The 11698-nt window shown below is 53.3% G+C and overlaps 6 protein-coding genes across 6 annotated transcripts; 2 read left to right on the top strand and 4 right to left on the bottom strand.

Annotated features, from left to right (window-relative positions):
• Positions 1–369: 369 nt before the first annotated feature.
• On the bottom strand, positions 370–1768 carry BKA58DRAFT_440985 (uncharacterized protein; the record flags this gene model as incomplete). Its single annotated transcript, XM_046173790.1, has 3 exons — positions 370–857; positions 904–1171; positions 1223–1768. The coding sequence occupies 3 exons, from the start codon at positions 1766–1768 to the stop codon at positions 370–372; spliced, it is 1302 nt and encodes a 433-aa protein (XP_046024439.1).
• Positions 1769–2696: 928 nt separating this feature from the next.
• On the bottom strand, positions 2697–4945 carry BKA58DRAFT_387073 (uncharacterized protein). Its single transcript, XM_046170529.1, has 4 exons — positions 4657–4945; positions 4103–4345; positions 3564–4047; positions 2697–3513 (listed from the first exon to the last, which is right to left on the bottom strand). The coding sequence occupies exons 1-4, from the start codon at positions 4797–4799 to the stop codon at positions 2797–2799; spliced, it is 1587 nt and encodes a 528-aa protein (XP_046024438.1). The 5' UTR covers positions 4800–4945; the 3' UTR covers positions 2697–2796.
• Positions 4946–5400: 455 nt separating this feature from the next.
• Positions 5401–6616, bottom strand: BKA58DRAFT_196531 (Alpha/Beta hydrolase protein). The gene has a single exon (XM_046165731.1). The coding sequence runs from the start codon at positions 6525–6527 to the stop codon at positions 5544–5546; it is 984 nt and encodes a 327-aa protein (XP_046024437.1). The 5' UTR covers positions 6528–6616; the 3' UTR covers positions 5401–5543.
• An 84-nt stretch (positions 6617–6700) lies between these two features.
• Positions 6701–8162, bottom strand: BKA58DRAFT_362935 (ribosomal L1 domain-containing 1). Its single transcript, XM_046168817.1, has 2 exons — positions 7833–8162; positions 6701–7783 (listed from the first exon to the last, which is right to left on the bottom strand). Exons 1-2 carry the CDS (start codon positions 8123–8125, stop codon positions 6886–6888), a joined length of 1191 nt encoding a protein of 396 aa, XP_046024436.1. The 5' UTR covers positions 8126–8162; the 3' UTR covers positions 6701–6885.
• A 106-nt stretch (positions 8163–8268) lies between these two features.
• Positions 8269–9188, top strand: BKA58DRAFT_387070 (uncharacterized protein). The gene has a single exon (XM_046170528.1). The coding sequence runs from the start codon at positions 8358–8360 to the stop codon at positions 8826–8828; it is 471 nt and encodes a 156-aa protein (XP_046024435.1). The 5' UTR covers positions 8269–8357; the 3' UTR covers positions 8829–9188.
• Positions 9189–9470: 282 nt separating this feature from the next.
• BKA58DRAFT_196503 (uncharacterized protein) lies at positions 9471–11407 on the top strand. The gene is made up of 2 exons (XM_046165730.1): positions 9471–11095; positions 11172–11407. Exons 1-2 carry the CDS (start codon positions 9551–9553, stop codon positions 11199–11201), a joined length of 1575 nt encoding a protein of 524 aa, XP_046024434.1. The 5' UTR covers positions 9471–9550; the 3' UTR covers positions 11202–11407.
• The last annotated feature ends 291 nt before the right edge of the window (positions 11408–11698 follow it).

Below are 11698 nucleotides of genomic sequence, written 5' to 3'. Positions count from 1 at the left end.
TCAAAATATGCATATATCATCTATTCGTTACACAATCATAATACCTGTTCATGGCATATCCACACGCTCAGACATACAAATGTCACTAGAGGCCCACAACAGCCACAGCTGGAGAGCCAAAGTATACAAGCGTAAGAAGAGCAAAGCTAATACAAAAAGGGGAGCCAATCAATATCAATACAACCTCACAAAGCATCCGAGGCATGAACAACATATGCGTTCGGTGTGGAGATTGGTGGCTGACAGTAACAATATGTGCATCCGTGCAGTGGGTATCTCAACGCCAGCTATGCAATGCGATCGTCGAGCCGTAAGAATAGTATTGAAGAGAGGGTGGGGGAGTGAATTCTCATTTGTGAATTTCTCTCGTTATCTCGCTGGATACGCGGGGTACGGTCCGTGTTGGTGATGGTGGGGCGGTGCGGGCATCGATGGCTGGTACATGGCGCGTTTGTCTTGTGGTGGGTATGCTTCGAACATGACGCGTCGTTGAGGTGCTTCAGCTCGGAGAGGACTTGGTGCTGGGTGGCCACCGGCTGGGAAGCGCTGTGAGTTGTTGGGACTGCTCATGAAGAGGAGTGTATCGACGGCGTCCTTCTCGGCTTGTTGGCTGGGCATGCGAAGGATGCCTGCTCGAGGAGTGGCTGGTGATCGTGGGCCCGCTCCAACATCACTGTAGTGTTTCCTTTGGCTGGCGCCGAGAAGTGGGGGAGGCACGTGTGAGACGCTGGAGCGTCGTCTTCGGCCGCTCTGGAAAGTTGGGGCTGGCGCAAGGCCATAGCCGTGTTGTGCGCCAGTGATGGATATGAGGTTTGCCGCGGCATTCATAGCAGGGCGAGTACCTAGTCGCCAGTAGGCTGATAGATATTAGTATTTTCAGAGGAAATATTGGTGTTGACTAACAAGCTGGAGTCCCTGCAAGTGACCGGGTTGGATCAGAAGCCGGGGACATGATCATCTGATCTGAGATATCAGATACGCCGCTCGGTCTTCTTTGGCGATCGACGGTAGCAGGTGATTCGAACGCTGGATGGTCGCTTCTCCCAGGAGCAGAGTTGGGCGAGCCACGCTGTGACTGGCTTTCTTCCAGCTCGTCGAGTGACTGCTTTTCCCAGCCATTCTGGACTTTGACCATGGCGTAGGAAAGACGCGTCTTGAGTTGTGCGGATAGCTGCGTTCGCGTCAGCAAACTGTAAACCTGGTCTGAAGCTATACTACGCACCTCTCCAATGCGACCTGAGTGTGTATCCATACTCTTATTTCTCTTGTGTGAATGGGTAGGCGCTGAAGGAGTTTCAGGCGCTAGCCCAGCGCTCTTGAGAGATCCATCTACAGTCCTCTTGGAGCTCTTTGCTGGAGACTCTGGTGGCATGGAACTGGCTGCTGTGTTACCAGTCGGGAGCGCGTTGGCAGCAGCGGTATCGATGCGTGGTGCCGCTCGCGCCTGCCCACCAGTACTCTGACTTGACGATTCCGGCATTGGGGCCTCGGTAGGATTACTTTGGCTCGCTACATTGGTCGAGGACGGGGTGGTGAGGTCGGTCTCAGTAGTGGTGGCCGTGGAGAGGTTGCTCGACGAAGAGGGTAGTGCGGGTGCCGAGAAGGTACTAGACATAGCAGACTGGACTGATTCCTGCGAGTCCTGTGGCTCTGGGTTGTTTACGGCAGCAATAGTTGCTGAATGGGTGGCCTGGGCGTGTTCTGCTGGTGCAATGGCAACGTGAGTACCGGGGTAATTAACTCGGCTTGGGGAACGCGACTTACGCATCATGGTTTCGCGGGCGTGGCGGCGGGGTAGTAGGCAACTAGCGACTCGCGCTGTGTGTGCAATTCACAGTCAAAGTTGAAGCAGCTACGCCGAAAATATCGATGCAGGTAAGGATGTCAGGGTAGAAACGTCCCAATGGCGGCTCTCAGTGGGAAGGCGATGGCCGGAGACGTGTCGTGGGAGCACCGTGGACCGTGTTCGTGCGCAGCACGCGAGATAGCGGGAAGACGCGCGAACGGGCGGGAACAGTTCCTTGTTGGGCACCTCGGGAACAGCTCGCAAAGGACGTGCAGGTTATGGCAGGAGAGGCAAGAGATGCTACGAGGCTTCAAGGCGCGTCTCGGTGTGGTGAAAGAGGGCAGAGCCGGGCGCATGCTCATCTGCAAGAGCCTGAAGCCGCTTGTGAGCCGCGCAGTCACATGGTGCCAGCCGACGCGTAGCTCTAGCGGGTGGCAATCCACTTCCCAACGAGCGAACGATTCCGTCTTTCGCGGCAGGAGCGCGTCCATGCCATATGCACGTAAACGCCTGGTCTGAGCAGAGTTTTCTGGCTCGACACCCGCATCGCTGGCTGCAATGCAGTATTAGCCATGACAGCCTGCGTCAAACACCCACGCCCACGTCATGCTCTCGTCTGAGGTAGCATCCGTGGTACCAGTTGCATTGAAGGCAATCCACCTGCATCATCGCCCGATCCTATGGTCGAGCCGCGTGCAACATGGTCGCTGATGCTGCGCTAGTCAAACACGCGACATGCCGTTATTGAAAAAAGAGGTGTCGTGTAGCATAGATGAGAGCGTCGATGGTCGCATTGGTGAGGTTGAAAGTGTAGAAAGGAGCATGTCTGTCCACAACATGACGAGTACCATAAAAAGCACATATGCCGTTTAACTTGTTATTGGTCACGTATGAGCTGACTGATCTGCTATTTCACGTTGGGATGTTTCATCTGTATTACTACTGGAGTAAGTCGATCGCGTACATTCTCTACATCCAAAACCCGTAATCTATCTCTACATGCCCCTCTCCTAACTCTTGTAGTCCCACTTGGGCAACTTCATAGTGCCATGGTCATTCAGATGTCTGTGCATATCGAAGCTGTTCCACAGCAGATGCGGCTCATGGCCCCAGCCCTTCCTCAGGCACTCAAACTCGGCCTTGTTGAAGTAGTCCTCCAAGATGGGTACGTAATCGGGGTGTGCGCACTTCTTGATGATGACGCGGGCACGCTCCTTGGGTGAGAGACCACGAACATCAGCGAGACCTTGTTCGGTGACGATGACGTCGAGGTCGTGCTCTGTCTGGTCGATGTGCGTGCACATAGGTACAATGCAAGATACACCAGTTGGGTCGGTCTTTGTAGGACGCGAGGAGGGGGTGTGCATGATGGAGTACTTGGAAGAGCGAAGGAAGTCGGCGGATCCACCGAGGCCGTTGAGCATACGGCTACCCATTACACAGGTTGAGTTGGCGTGGGCGTAGATGTCGACCTCGACAGGCGTGTTCATGCCAATGACACCGAGACGTCGAATAATCTCAGGAGAGTTGGAGACCTGCTGAGAGCGGAGTAGCAGCTTGGGCGCATAGCGATCCCAGTTCTCGTAGAAGCGGTGGAAGCCGTCGGGAGAGAACCGGATTGAAGTTGCCGTCGCGAAATCTAGGTTGCCAGAGTCGAAGAGGTCCAGGAAGGAGTCTTGGAGGACTTCAGTCCATACCTTGAGGTTCTTGAAGTTTGCGCCACCGGACTGTGTCTGTCAGCATGGAGCATCAATCATTCAAAAAGGTGAGAACATACGGCAAGTCCACCAACAACAGCGTTGGCAATGTTTCCAATACCAGACTGAATAGGTAGGAGGTTCTCTGGCAGACGGCCATGGTTGACCTCGTGCTTCAGGAACTCAATCAAGTTTGCAGCAATAGCCCTTGAGGTTTCATCCTCGGCGGCGTTGGGCTGGGTCTGATCGGGGTAGTCGCTCTCTACAATAGCCACAACCTTCTCTGGATCAACAGGAATGTGTGGTGTACCGATACGATCTTCTGGGGACATGATGAGGTAAGGCTTTCGGCGTGGCGGGAGATCAGTCATGGTGATGTCGTGTAAGCCTTCGAAAGAGGGAGCTGCGGTGTTGACTTCGATGATGATCTTGTCGGCCATCTGGATCAGTTCGGGTGATGCGCCAACACTGGCTCCTGGAATGATTCCACCATCCTCGGTAATGGCCGACGCTTCCACGATGGTCACGTCGAGCTTGTTGTGGGGCTTGTTCAATGTGTAGAAGCTACTCGGATTCAGCATCGTTTCCTCTTCGTGGAGTTTTGCGCGTTTGTACATACCCATACATCAAGTCGACAGGAAACATACTCAGATGTTTGTCGAAGAAGTTGATGTTGCCGTTATTGATACCCTTGGCAATCTCCTTACCGACTTGATGCGGCGACCGGCGCTCGATCATGTTGAGACGTGCCCATCGGTTCTCAGTCTCTGCGCCTGACGACGCACCAACAAAGAGATTGTACTTCAGCTGACCTTGGAGGTTGTTCTTCTCGACATGGTCGGCCATGGCCGTAGGGATCTTCCTGCCATGCTGTTAGTCTAAAACTTTAACCAACGCAATAGACAAGACCATTCAAATCAAGGCATGTATGGCGAGAGTCATGGCCAAGGCTCTTGATTTACTCGTTACGACCTGATCCATGCGCAGGTCGAATTGTGGAGCCGGAGATAGCTCGGCTTTCGTCACTTGCCAAACTTCCGTTCCACCTCGGGATCCAAGATCGAACTACCAAGTAGGTCCGACACCGTACACCGTAGTCAGGGCTACCTTGAGCACCCGAAGAGCCTCATGGCTTGGCTGACAACGTAGCGTGAAAGAAGTGAAAATGCTTACTTTGGATATCCGACACCCGTGAAGCCACTCCAGCCAATGTATGCTCCATTGGGGAAGTGGTGAAGCAAATCCTCAGCTTTCGCAATCTTCTTGAGATAACTTGGCCTCCTGACCCGGCTCTTCAATGCTGCTGAGACCGACATCTTTGCTTCCTGTTGTTTTTCTCTTCCGCTGTGACGATCGTGATCTGATTAGTAGCTTATCGATAAGCCTATAGTTGTTCGTTGAGCGTCAAGCTCAGCGCAGGCGTGAAATAAGATTATTGAGTGGAGAGGAGCCGCGATGGGCGAGACGTGTCAATTGAAGTTTCTGGGGAGACTTGGAGTATTTAAAGCATGGAGAGACCAAGACTAGGCTCGTTTCGACCGGCGTCGGCGTGGAGTGTTGCTGTGGGCTGATGCTCATGATGACCCACCCAAACATGACGTCTGCCGCAAAACCCCGGTCGGGGGAGGGGAGGTGCGTGCAAGAATGCGCGATGATTGGAGCACTAATCTCAGGATTATTGGTTGGCGTCGTTGCTTTTAATGTTGTGTAGAAAATGTCCGATTCCGATCATCCGCTGTAGGAGGCGACGGAATAGCTCACTTTTTCGTGTTATTTTCGACCTGAATACCTTGTGCTTCAAAACACATTCTAAAGCTGTTGACAGTGAATCACATACAAATGTTCTCAATTAACGATCAAGTTCCAGCATCGTTGGATACGTGACCGCTATTGATCCTTTGCTGAGCAGACAATGTGGTGTGGCACCCAATATCCGATCTGAGACAGAAACGTAAAATTATGATGGTTCGTAGCACCTGCGCGTGTAATCGTACATATAGATTCAATCTAACTCCTCTTCCATGTTACCATCAGTGGGGCTAGCCATATGACTTCCCATTCTACAACTCCATTATCTCTTGAACCTCATTCACCATCCCATCCCATAATGTCTTCTCTGGTGCGAAATAGGTCTTGAAAACATCTTTCAGGACCTTTTCACCAAGATCCATGTGTCCGCCCTTGGTCGTCTTGAAGTGTAGACCACCCTTCTTGTCCAGCTTCTTGAGCCCAATCCAATCCTCTTTGTAGATATCACGATCCCTCAGATCTGTGACCTCATTGCTGGTAGTGTTGGTGTACGCGAACCAGCCAGACTCCTTCGGTATGACAGTGGTGTCGTCCTCGAACACGTACATGACAAAGTTATCTAGCGCAGCAAGATTCTTCGCGTAGGTGACGTTCTTCAGCACCCTCTCGTTGTTGATGTCGGCGATGAAGTTGGAGGACTCGAGATACTCTTCCGTGGGTTCTCCAGTCGTCTCATTCGTGGCCTTGAAGTACTGCGCTGGAACCAGATGCCCCTGCACCCATGCGCCCCAGGTGTTGGATTTGAGCAACCCGATGTATCCCTTGCACAGCCAGTCTCCATCTTTACAAAGCTGATACTTTGCGATACCGTTGTGTTGGCTACCAAACGTGACCAGGTTCTTGACTTTGATTCTGTCGCCACAGCGCTCTATCATTCCACGGAGGAACTGACCGCCCTGCGAAAAGCCAAGCGCGTTGAGGCCTGGGGCTTTGCTCAAAACCTCGTGTTCTGCGATGTCGTCGCAGACTTGCGCAATCTGCTCTGTAACATTGCCCAGGAATGTGGCTGTTCGATCGCTTCCAGCATCTTCATCAAGGCGAATGTAGTATACGTATGTTTCGGGGTTCGTCTCGTTTGCGAGGTCGCCTACGCTATGCAGGCCGTCTGCGGCATAGTTGTCGCCTAAGCCGTGCCAGATGAGCAGTGGGAGGGGCTTGGAATCGCTGCGTGCGAGTGGTGACGCGATCACCTGCGTCACGAGTAGGAACGTCGAAATTGGAAGTAAGTGCAGCATTTTGGCGATGGTGGAATGAAAATGGGAGGTGGAGGTTCGAGAGGCGCAAGCTGAGAGTATGTGAGACGCGCACTGATCTACGCGGCGTTGTATGACGTTGGTATCAAGCCGAGGCAGGTACAACCGGACATGGTCATAGCTCTCCATAGCTTCTACGTCCACGCAAAAACATACAGTATAATCAAGGCTGTCATTGAACTTTATAGGAAGCAAAGGAACATTCTAACAGTTGCACAGAGTCTATATTGCTATGTGCCGACCGGTGGTATACTATCGTGTAATCAAACGGATCTTTTGAACACCGGAACGCCAACACCACATTGCGCCGTGCCATGCAATGATGCCTGTAATAAATAGTTTAACCAGCGATCAACGGTGTCTGCACGGATTGAAGCGCCTCTTGCTTCATGGCTTTTCGCTTCTCCTTGCTGATAGAGCTCTTCTTCTCCGTCTTCTTAGCCTTCTTAGCCTCTCTCCTGGCCTGCTTCGCGGCGAGCTCTTCATCGTCGAGCATCTCCTCCTCCCACTCATCCCACTTCCTCTTGCGCTCCGCAGACTTGCCCTTTGGTGTGCCCTCTGTGATGGCTTTGTGGTAAGGTCCGTCAAGGATTTGCTCAGACTCAGTCCATAGTTCGTCAGCTAGCCAGATGGGGAGGGCCTTGGTCGCGGGGCCTTTGACGTGCAGACTGCGAATGTTGCGCCAGCCCTGGCCGACGTGCTTGTTAACGACTTCGGACACGACAGCAGTAGTGTTCTCGGTAATCTGTTGAGGGGTCATGGAGAGGTTGGCGACCTTGATAGATGTGTTGGCGGAGGGGCTCATGCTGAGGTAGGTCGAGTTGAGAGCAGACTCGATCTCCTTTGCTACACCTTGCGGTGTGCCGACCACATTTTGAGACTCCTTCGCATCCTTGTCCTTCTTTGCGCTCTTGTCGATGTATGCGCCAGCTGTAAGGCGGATTGGAATGGGGCGCTTTGACTTGCTCTTGTAAAAGACTTTGCCTAGGCACTCTGCGACAATCTTGATAATACGATCGTCGACCATGAAAACATCGTACTCGGCGAGAAGCGCGCGCTTCTGCTCAAATGCCTTGTATCGCTTCTTCAGCTTGTCTACGCCGAGCACACGCTGCACCTTTCCGCGAAGGGCAGCCGGGAAAGCGTAGGATGCGACGAGGTCTTTGTACGCTCTTTGCGGGTCTTTTGTGAAGATGCATATCCGTACATCGCTTGCAATGATGGGATGAGGTAGCTTGCTGGTATGTATTAGCGGTGTGGCGCAAGCGCTGCGATGCGCGAACATACATTGCGAGAGGCTTCATGCTCTTGGTGTTGCCAATCTGCTTCTTCGTTGCCAGACTGAGAAAAATGGGCTCGTCGACCTCTTCCGCCTCGTCCTCATCGGCCGCCAAGCTCTTCTTGGGGGCTTCCTCCTTCTTGTCCTCGACGTGTTTCTTCATATGCGCAACGAGCGCCTTCGCCGCGCGCTCGACTTGCGACGGGTCGAGCTGGTAGGGCGTGCCATTCGTGGCTTTGGTAGTGAGCGCCGCCTCGGGCGCCTTCTCAACCTTCTTGGTAAGGGTCTTGGATTTGGCCATTGTTGCTGTGATATGGTGCGATGTTGCTGGTCGCTGGAAATTCTGGGCTAGACCCTTGTCCCAACTTTCCCTTCGAACTTTTTGCCGGCGCCATAGTTTCTCCGAAGTCCCGAAGTCGAATGCGGGGCTCTTCAGAGCCAATCGTCGCGTCGCAGTATCCTCAAGCACACGACAGGCTATTCACCCTTGCAATGTCTCCAGCCGATGGATTTCAATTTCAGTCCTTGTCCCCATGCCGTCAGTTGTTTCACGAGCAGCGCGTCAATGTGCTTTCAGGGGTACACAAGCTATCATCCTAAGGTCGATTGTGCCCGTCACGTGGATGCGATATGTTCACTCCTCGTGGACTGGACCATTAAGATTTCGTAGACGCAGCAGCAATTATCAACTCTATATTGGATTGCCCACACGAGACAAAAGTTCGTTATCGATTAATCGAAGCCAGTCCGGACACGGTCCAGCCGAAACGCCATCACCGTGCGCTCGCCTGGCCATCTTTCACGACGCGTCTATATCGCTGTCGCGCGTCCGTCGGCCCTACCGCTCCACTTTGGTTACGAACGTGTTTGCTCTCGCGTTAGCTGCGTCGATTGCTGCACAAAGTTTTTCTTTTCACCTCCATCTGGATATTGGCGTACGACTGTGGGTCCATTCGATCGCTGCCCAAGAACGCGTAGTACATCAAGATCTCGGTACGCGTTGAGTGCCTGCGTGTAGATTGCTCTTGGAGTATTCACTTCATTTCACGTAGTCGTGAGCTTTGCCATGACTGAATTGTATGACATTAGAGCAGCAGCAAGTGTGAAAGATTTCGTCTCAGCGCGTAGATATTACCAATGATTGCAGATTAATGTGGAATTGGCTGCAGTGCAGAGGGGCTGGCAGGGCGGAGAAATCCAAGTTAAAGTGGCAGCCGAGGACAGAATGTATGTCATAGGCGTAATAATTGTGCTCGTGCACAGAGGCTGGGAAACGGATGTGGCCGACGTGACTGAACTTTGGGATATGTATAGCGGAGAAGCGCTGCAAAAGCCCAGAAAAGAACGCAATCGGATTAGCTGAGACACGCAGGGCATCTTGTATCTGAAAGCATGTTACAAAAGGCGTATTGCAAGGGAGGAATGCGTGGTGAATTCGGGTGCTGGTTCTTACGACGGTCCTAGCTTCATCACGCTAGCCAACCCACACCCGCGTGCGCGACGTCTTCCATGATCGCGTTCGTGACCCGTAGTTTCGCAATTGACCTCATGGCCTCCTCCTCCTAACCGACGTCTTTCTTTTCCCATACCGCCTCGTGTCAATCTTCGCGTTCTCAACATTCCTTCTGCAGCCGCCGGCCTGCCCGTCTCCTTCGAGACACGTCCACCTTACCCCATAGACCTCGACACGCCAGCAGCACCGCGTCTTAGGAGCTCCCCACACGAGATGGACTTTTCACCCAGCAAGGCGATGCCGCAGTCCCTCATCGAGTCGACAGAGACGCAGTCGGGCCATGTTCGGAAGCCCACCCCAACGCTTCTTCCGGCCTTCGGCGAAGATGGGCCATTCTCTTCGTCGCCCTTTCCACGCCCAACGTCCTCGAAACGCAAGTTCGAAGAGGACTCGCCCACCTTTCCCAAGCAGCTGAAGTACTACCCGACTCCCCAGCCCACGTCGTCGACCAACATTCTTTCCTCGTCGCCCCGCCATGCCCGGCCGGGCTTCGAGCGAACCTTCTCTGCTCTGTCAGAGAGGACCCCACTCGGTGCTGTGCCCACCGTCGACCTCCCCGCAGATGGCGAGGTCGTGAGAATGGGCCGCAGCTCCAATACTTCGGACTACCAGCTCTCCACCAACCGCCTCATCTCACGCGTTCACGTCCAAGCTGCCTACCACGCGCCAAGCCCACCATACCCGCACGGCTACATCGAGGTTGAATGTCTGGGATGGAACGGTGCGAAGATCCACTGCAAGGGACGCATCTTCGAGCTGAGCAAAGGAGATACCTACATGTCAGAGAACCCAGAGACGGCCATCATGTTGGATGTACAGGATACCCGCGTCATGATTGCCTGGCCGACCATCCCTGTATCAAAGTTCTCCTGGGAATCAGAGGAAGAAGGCATGCCTACCCCGACTCGTACGCGTACCCAGGAGAACTTAGCCTCTAGCCCTCCTGTCGTTCCACGTTCGCCTGTCTCTCAAAGCCCTATCCGCCCTCCTGTCTTCGCGGGCCTCAGCTCAAACGCCCAGTCCGGTCCTGTTCAAGTGTTCGAAGACGCCGATGCAAGTGTAGACAGCCCTGGCGTCAAGACCCCAGGCTCTGCAGATCAGACCTTTATCCGTCCCTCTCTCCCAAGCTCCAGGTCCAGTCATGAAGTTCGTCCCGTTATCGACCCCAAGGAGAGTGTCAACTTCGCTGCCGACGACTTCTCCGACAATGACGAAGAGAACGACCCTGTTGTACACTCATTCGGACCCTTCGGTCAGAACTTGCTCAACGGCATGGCCTCTTTCAACACAGCTACGCCAACACAGTCCAACGCTCCCCGTATGCGCGGACCACTACTATCACCGTCTCCCAAACGTCGAGTTACCGAGCCTATCCGATTCAAAGAGTCACCCATCAAGAACCATGTCATCAACCAGTTGGCGTTCTCTCGTATCCACTCGCAGCCACTCTCCGCCATCCACAGCAACCTCCCCGCCGAATTGAAGGCTTGTGCGACTAAGAGCACAGACGGCAAGGATGAAGAGGGCAATGGCGCATCCACACCTCTTCCCCAGCTCTCTAGGCAAGAGCTGAAGAGGATCTTGGACGACACACCTTGTGTCGGTGAGATTCCCCGTGCCGGCAAAGACGCCGCTGGTCAGCCGCTGGAGAACGAGTTTTACTATGTCCCTGAGATGGACACCAACCAAATGAGGCGTGAAACCATCACCGCTGGTACACGCAGCACTGGACTACGGTCTGTAAGGAAGACACACAAGGTACGTCACACTCACCAGCCCCCATACCCGTTGTTCAACAATGTCTTCCTAAAGATTAATCGCTAACCATTCATAGCAATATTACTGGAAGAAGCCTCGTGTCTAAGCAGCTCCCTGTTAGCATCACCCACGCCACCCCAGATGGCAAACTCTCTTCAACTATACCCGTTGTTGTCTTTTGCGTTCGTGCCACCGCCGCAACCACACCAGACAGCACATATCCGCCGCCCAGCTCTCCATCGACCGCGCGTACACTACCCATACTTCTTGAATTCTACCCTGTTTTTATATGCATAGCGAGGCGTTACGATACCATTTCCACGCTCCTCGTTGTATCTCGGAGTTTCGACTTTTACCCTTTTCTTGTTTACGCGTACGCTCTTCTCCAAGCAAGAGATGATGTGTACTTCCTTTTACCTGCTGGATACGAAACATTTGTTGGATCGGCGTCTGCTCTACATTCTCGGTGGCGCTCTTGGTCTACGGTGAGAGTGACGAATGGGGAACTGTGTCGAGAGATGGCACTACGGCCCGGCATCACGGTACTTATCGCGACGATCATCAGCAACGGTGGAGAAGACGCTAGGTTTCATATCTACGAGT

This window comes from Alternaria rosae (genome assembly GCF_020736505.1).
Source record: "Alternaria rosae strain MPI-PUGE-AT-0040 chromosome Unknown BKA58scaffold_6, whole genome shotgun sequence".
NCBI classification, from domain to species: Eukaryota; Fungi; Ascomycota; class Dothideomycetes; order Pleosporales; family Pleosporaceae; genus Alternaria; species Alternaria rosae.
This window is presented reverse-complemented; position numbering and strand designations above follow the sequence as displayed.

What these genes read in the sequence shown, in the direction of transcription:
- BKA58DRAFT_362935 (XM_046168817.1), bottom strand. Translation starts at nt 8,125, where the DNA reads ATGGCCAAATCCAAGACCCTTACCAAGAAGGTTGAGAAGGCGCCCGAG. An exon ending in AGCATGAAGCCTCTCGCAAT is followed by an intron (nt 7,784 to 7,832) that starts GTATGTTCGCGC and finishes AATACATACCAG; the next exon opens with CAAGCTACCTCATCCCATCA.
- BKA58DRAFT_196503 (XM_046165730.1), top strand. Translation starts at nt 9,551, where the DNA reads ATGGACTTTTCACCCAGCAAGGCGATGCCGCAGTCCCTCATCGAGTCG. An exon ending in CTGTAAGGAAGACACACAAG is followed by an intron (nt 11,096 to 11,171) that starts GTACGTCACACT and finishes AACCATTCATAG; the next exon opens with CAATATTACTGGAAGAAGCC.
- BKA58DRAFT_196531 (XM_046165731.1), bottom strand. Translation starts at nt 6,527, where the DNA reads ATGCTGCACTTACTTCCAATTTCGACGTTCCTACTCGTGACGCAGGTG.
- BKA58DRAFT_387073 (XM_046170529.1), bottom strand. Translation starts at nt 4,799, where the DNA reads ATGTCGGTCTCAGCAGCATTGAAGAGCCGGGTCAGGAGGCCAAGTTAT. An exon ending in ACGGGTGTCGGATATCCAAA is followed by an intron (nt 4,346 to 4,656) that starts GTAAGCATTTTC and finishes ACAGCATGGCAG; the next exon opens with GAAGATCCCTACGGCCATGG. An exon ending in CCTGTCGACTTGATGTATGG is followed by an intron (nt 4,048 to 4,102) that starts GTATGTACAAAC and finishes GAATCCGAGTAG; the next exon opens with CTTCTACACATTGAACAAGC.
- BKA58DRAFT_387070 (XM_046170528.1), top strand. Translation starts at nt 8,358, where the DNA reads ATGCCGTCAGTTGTTTCACGAGCAGCGCGTCAATGTGCTTTCAGGGGT.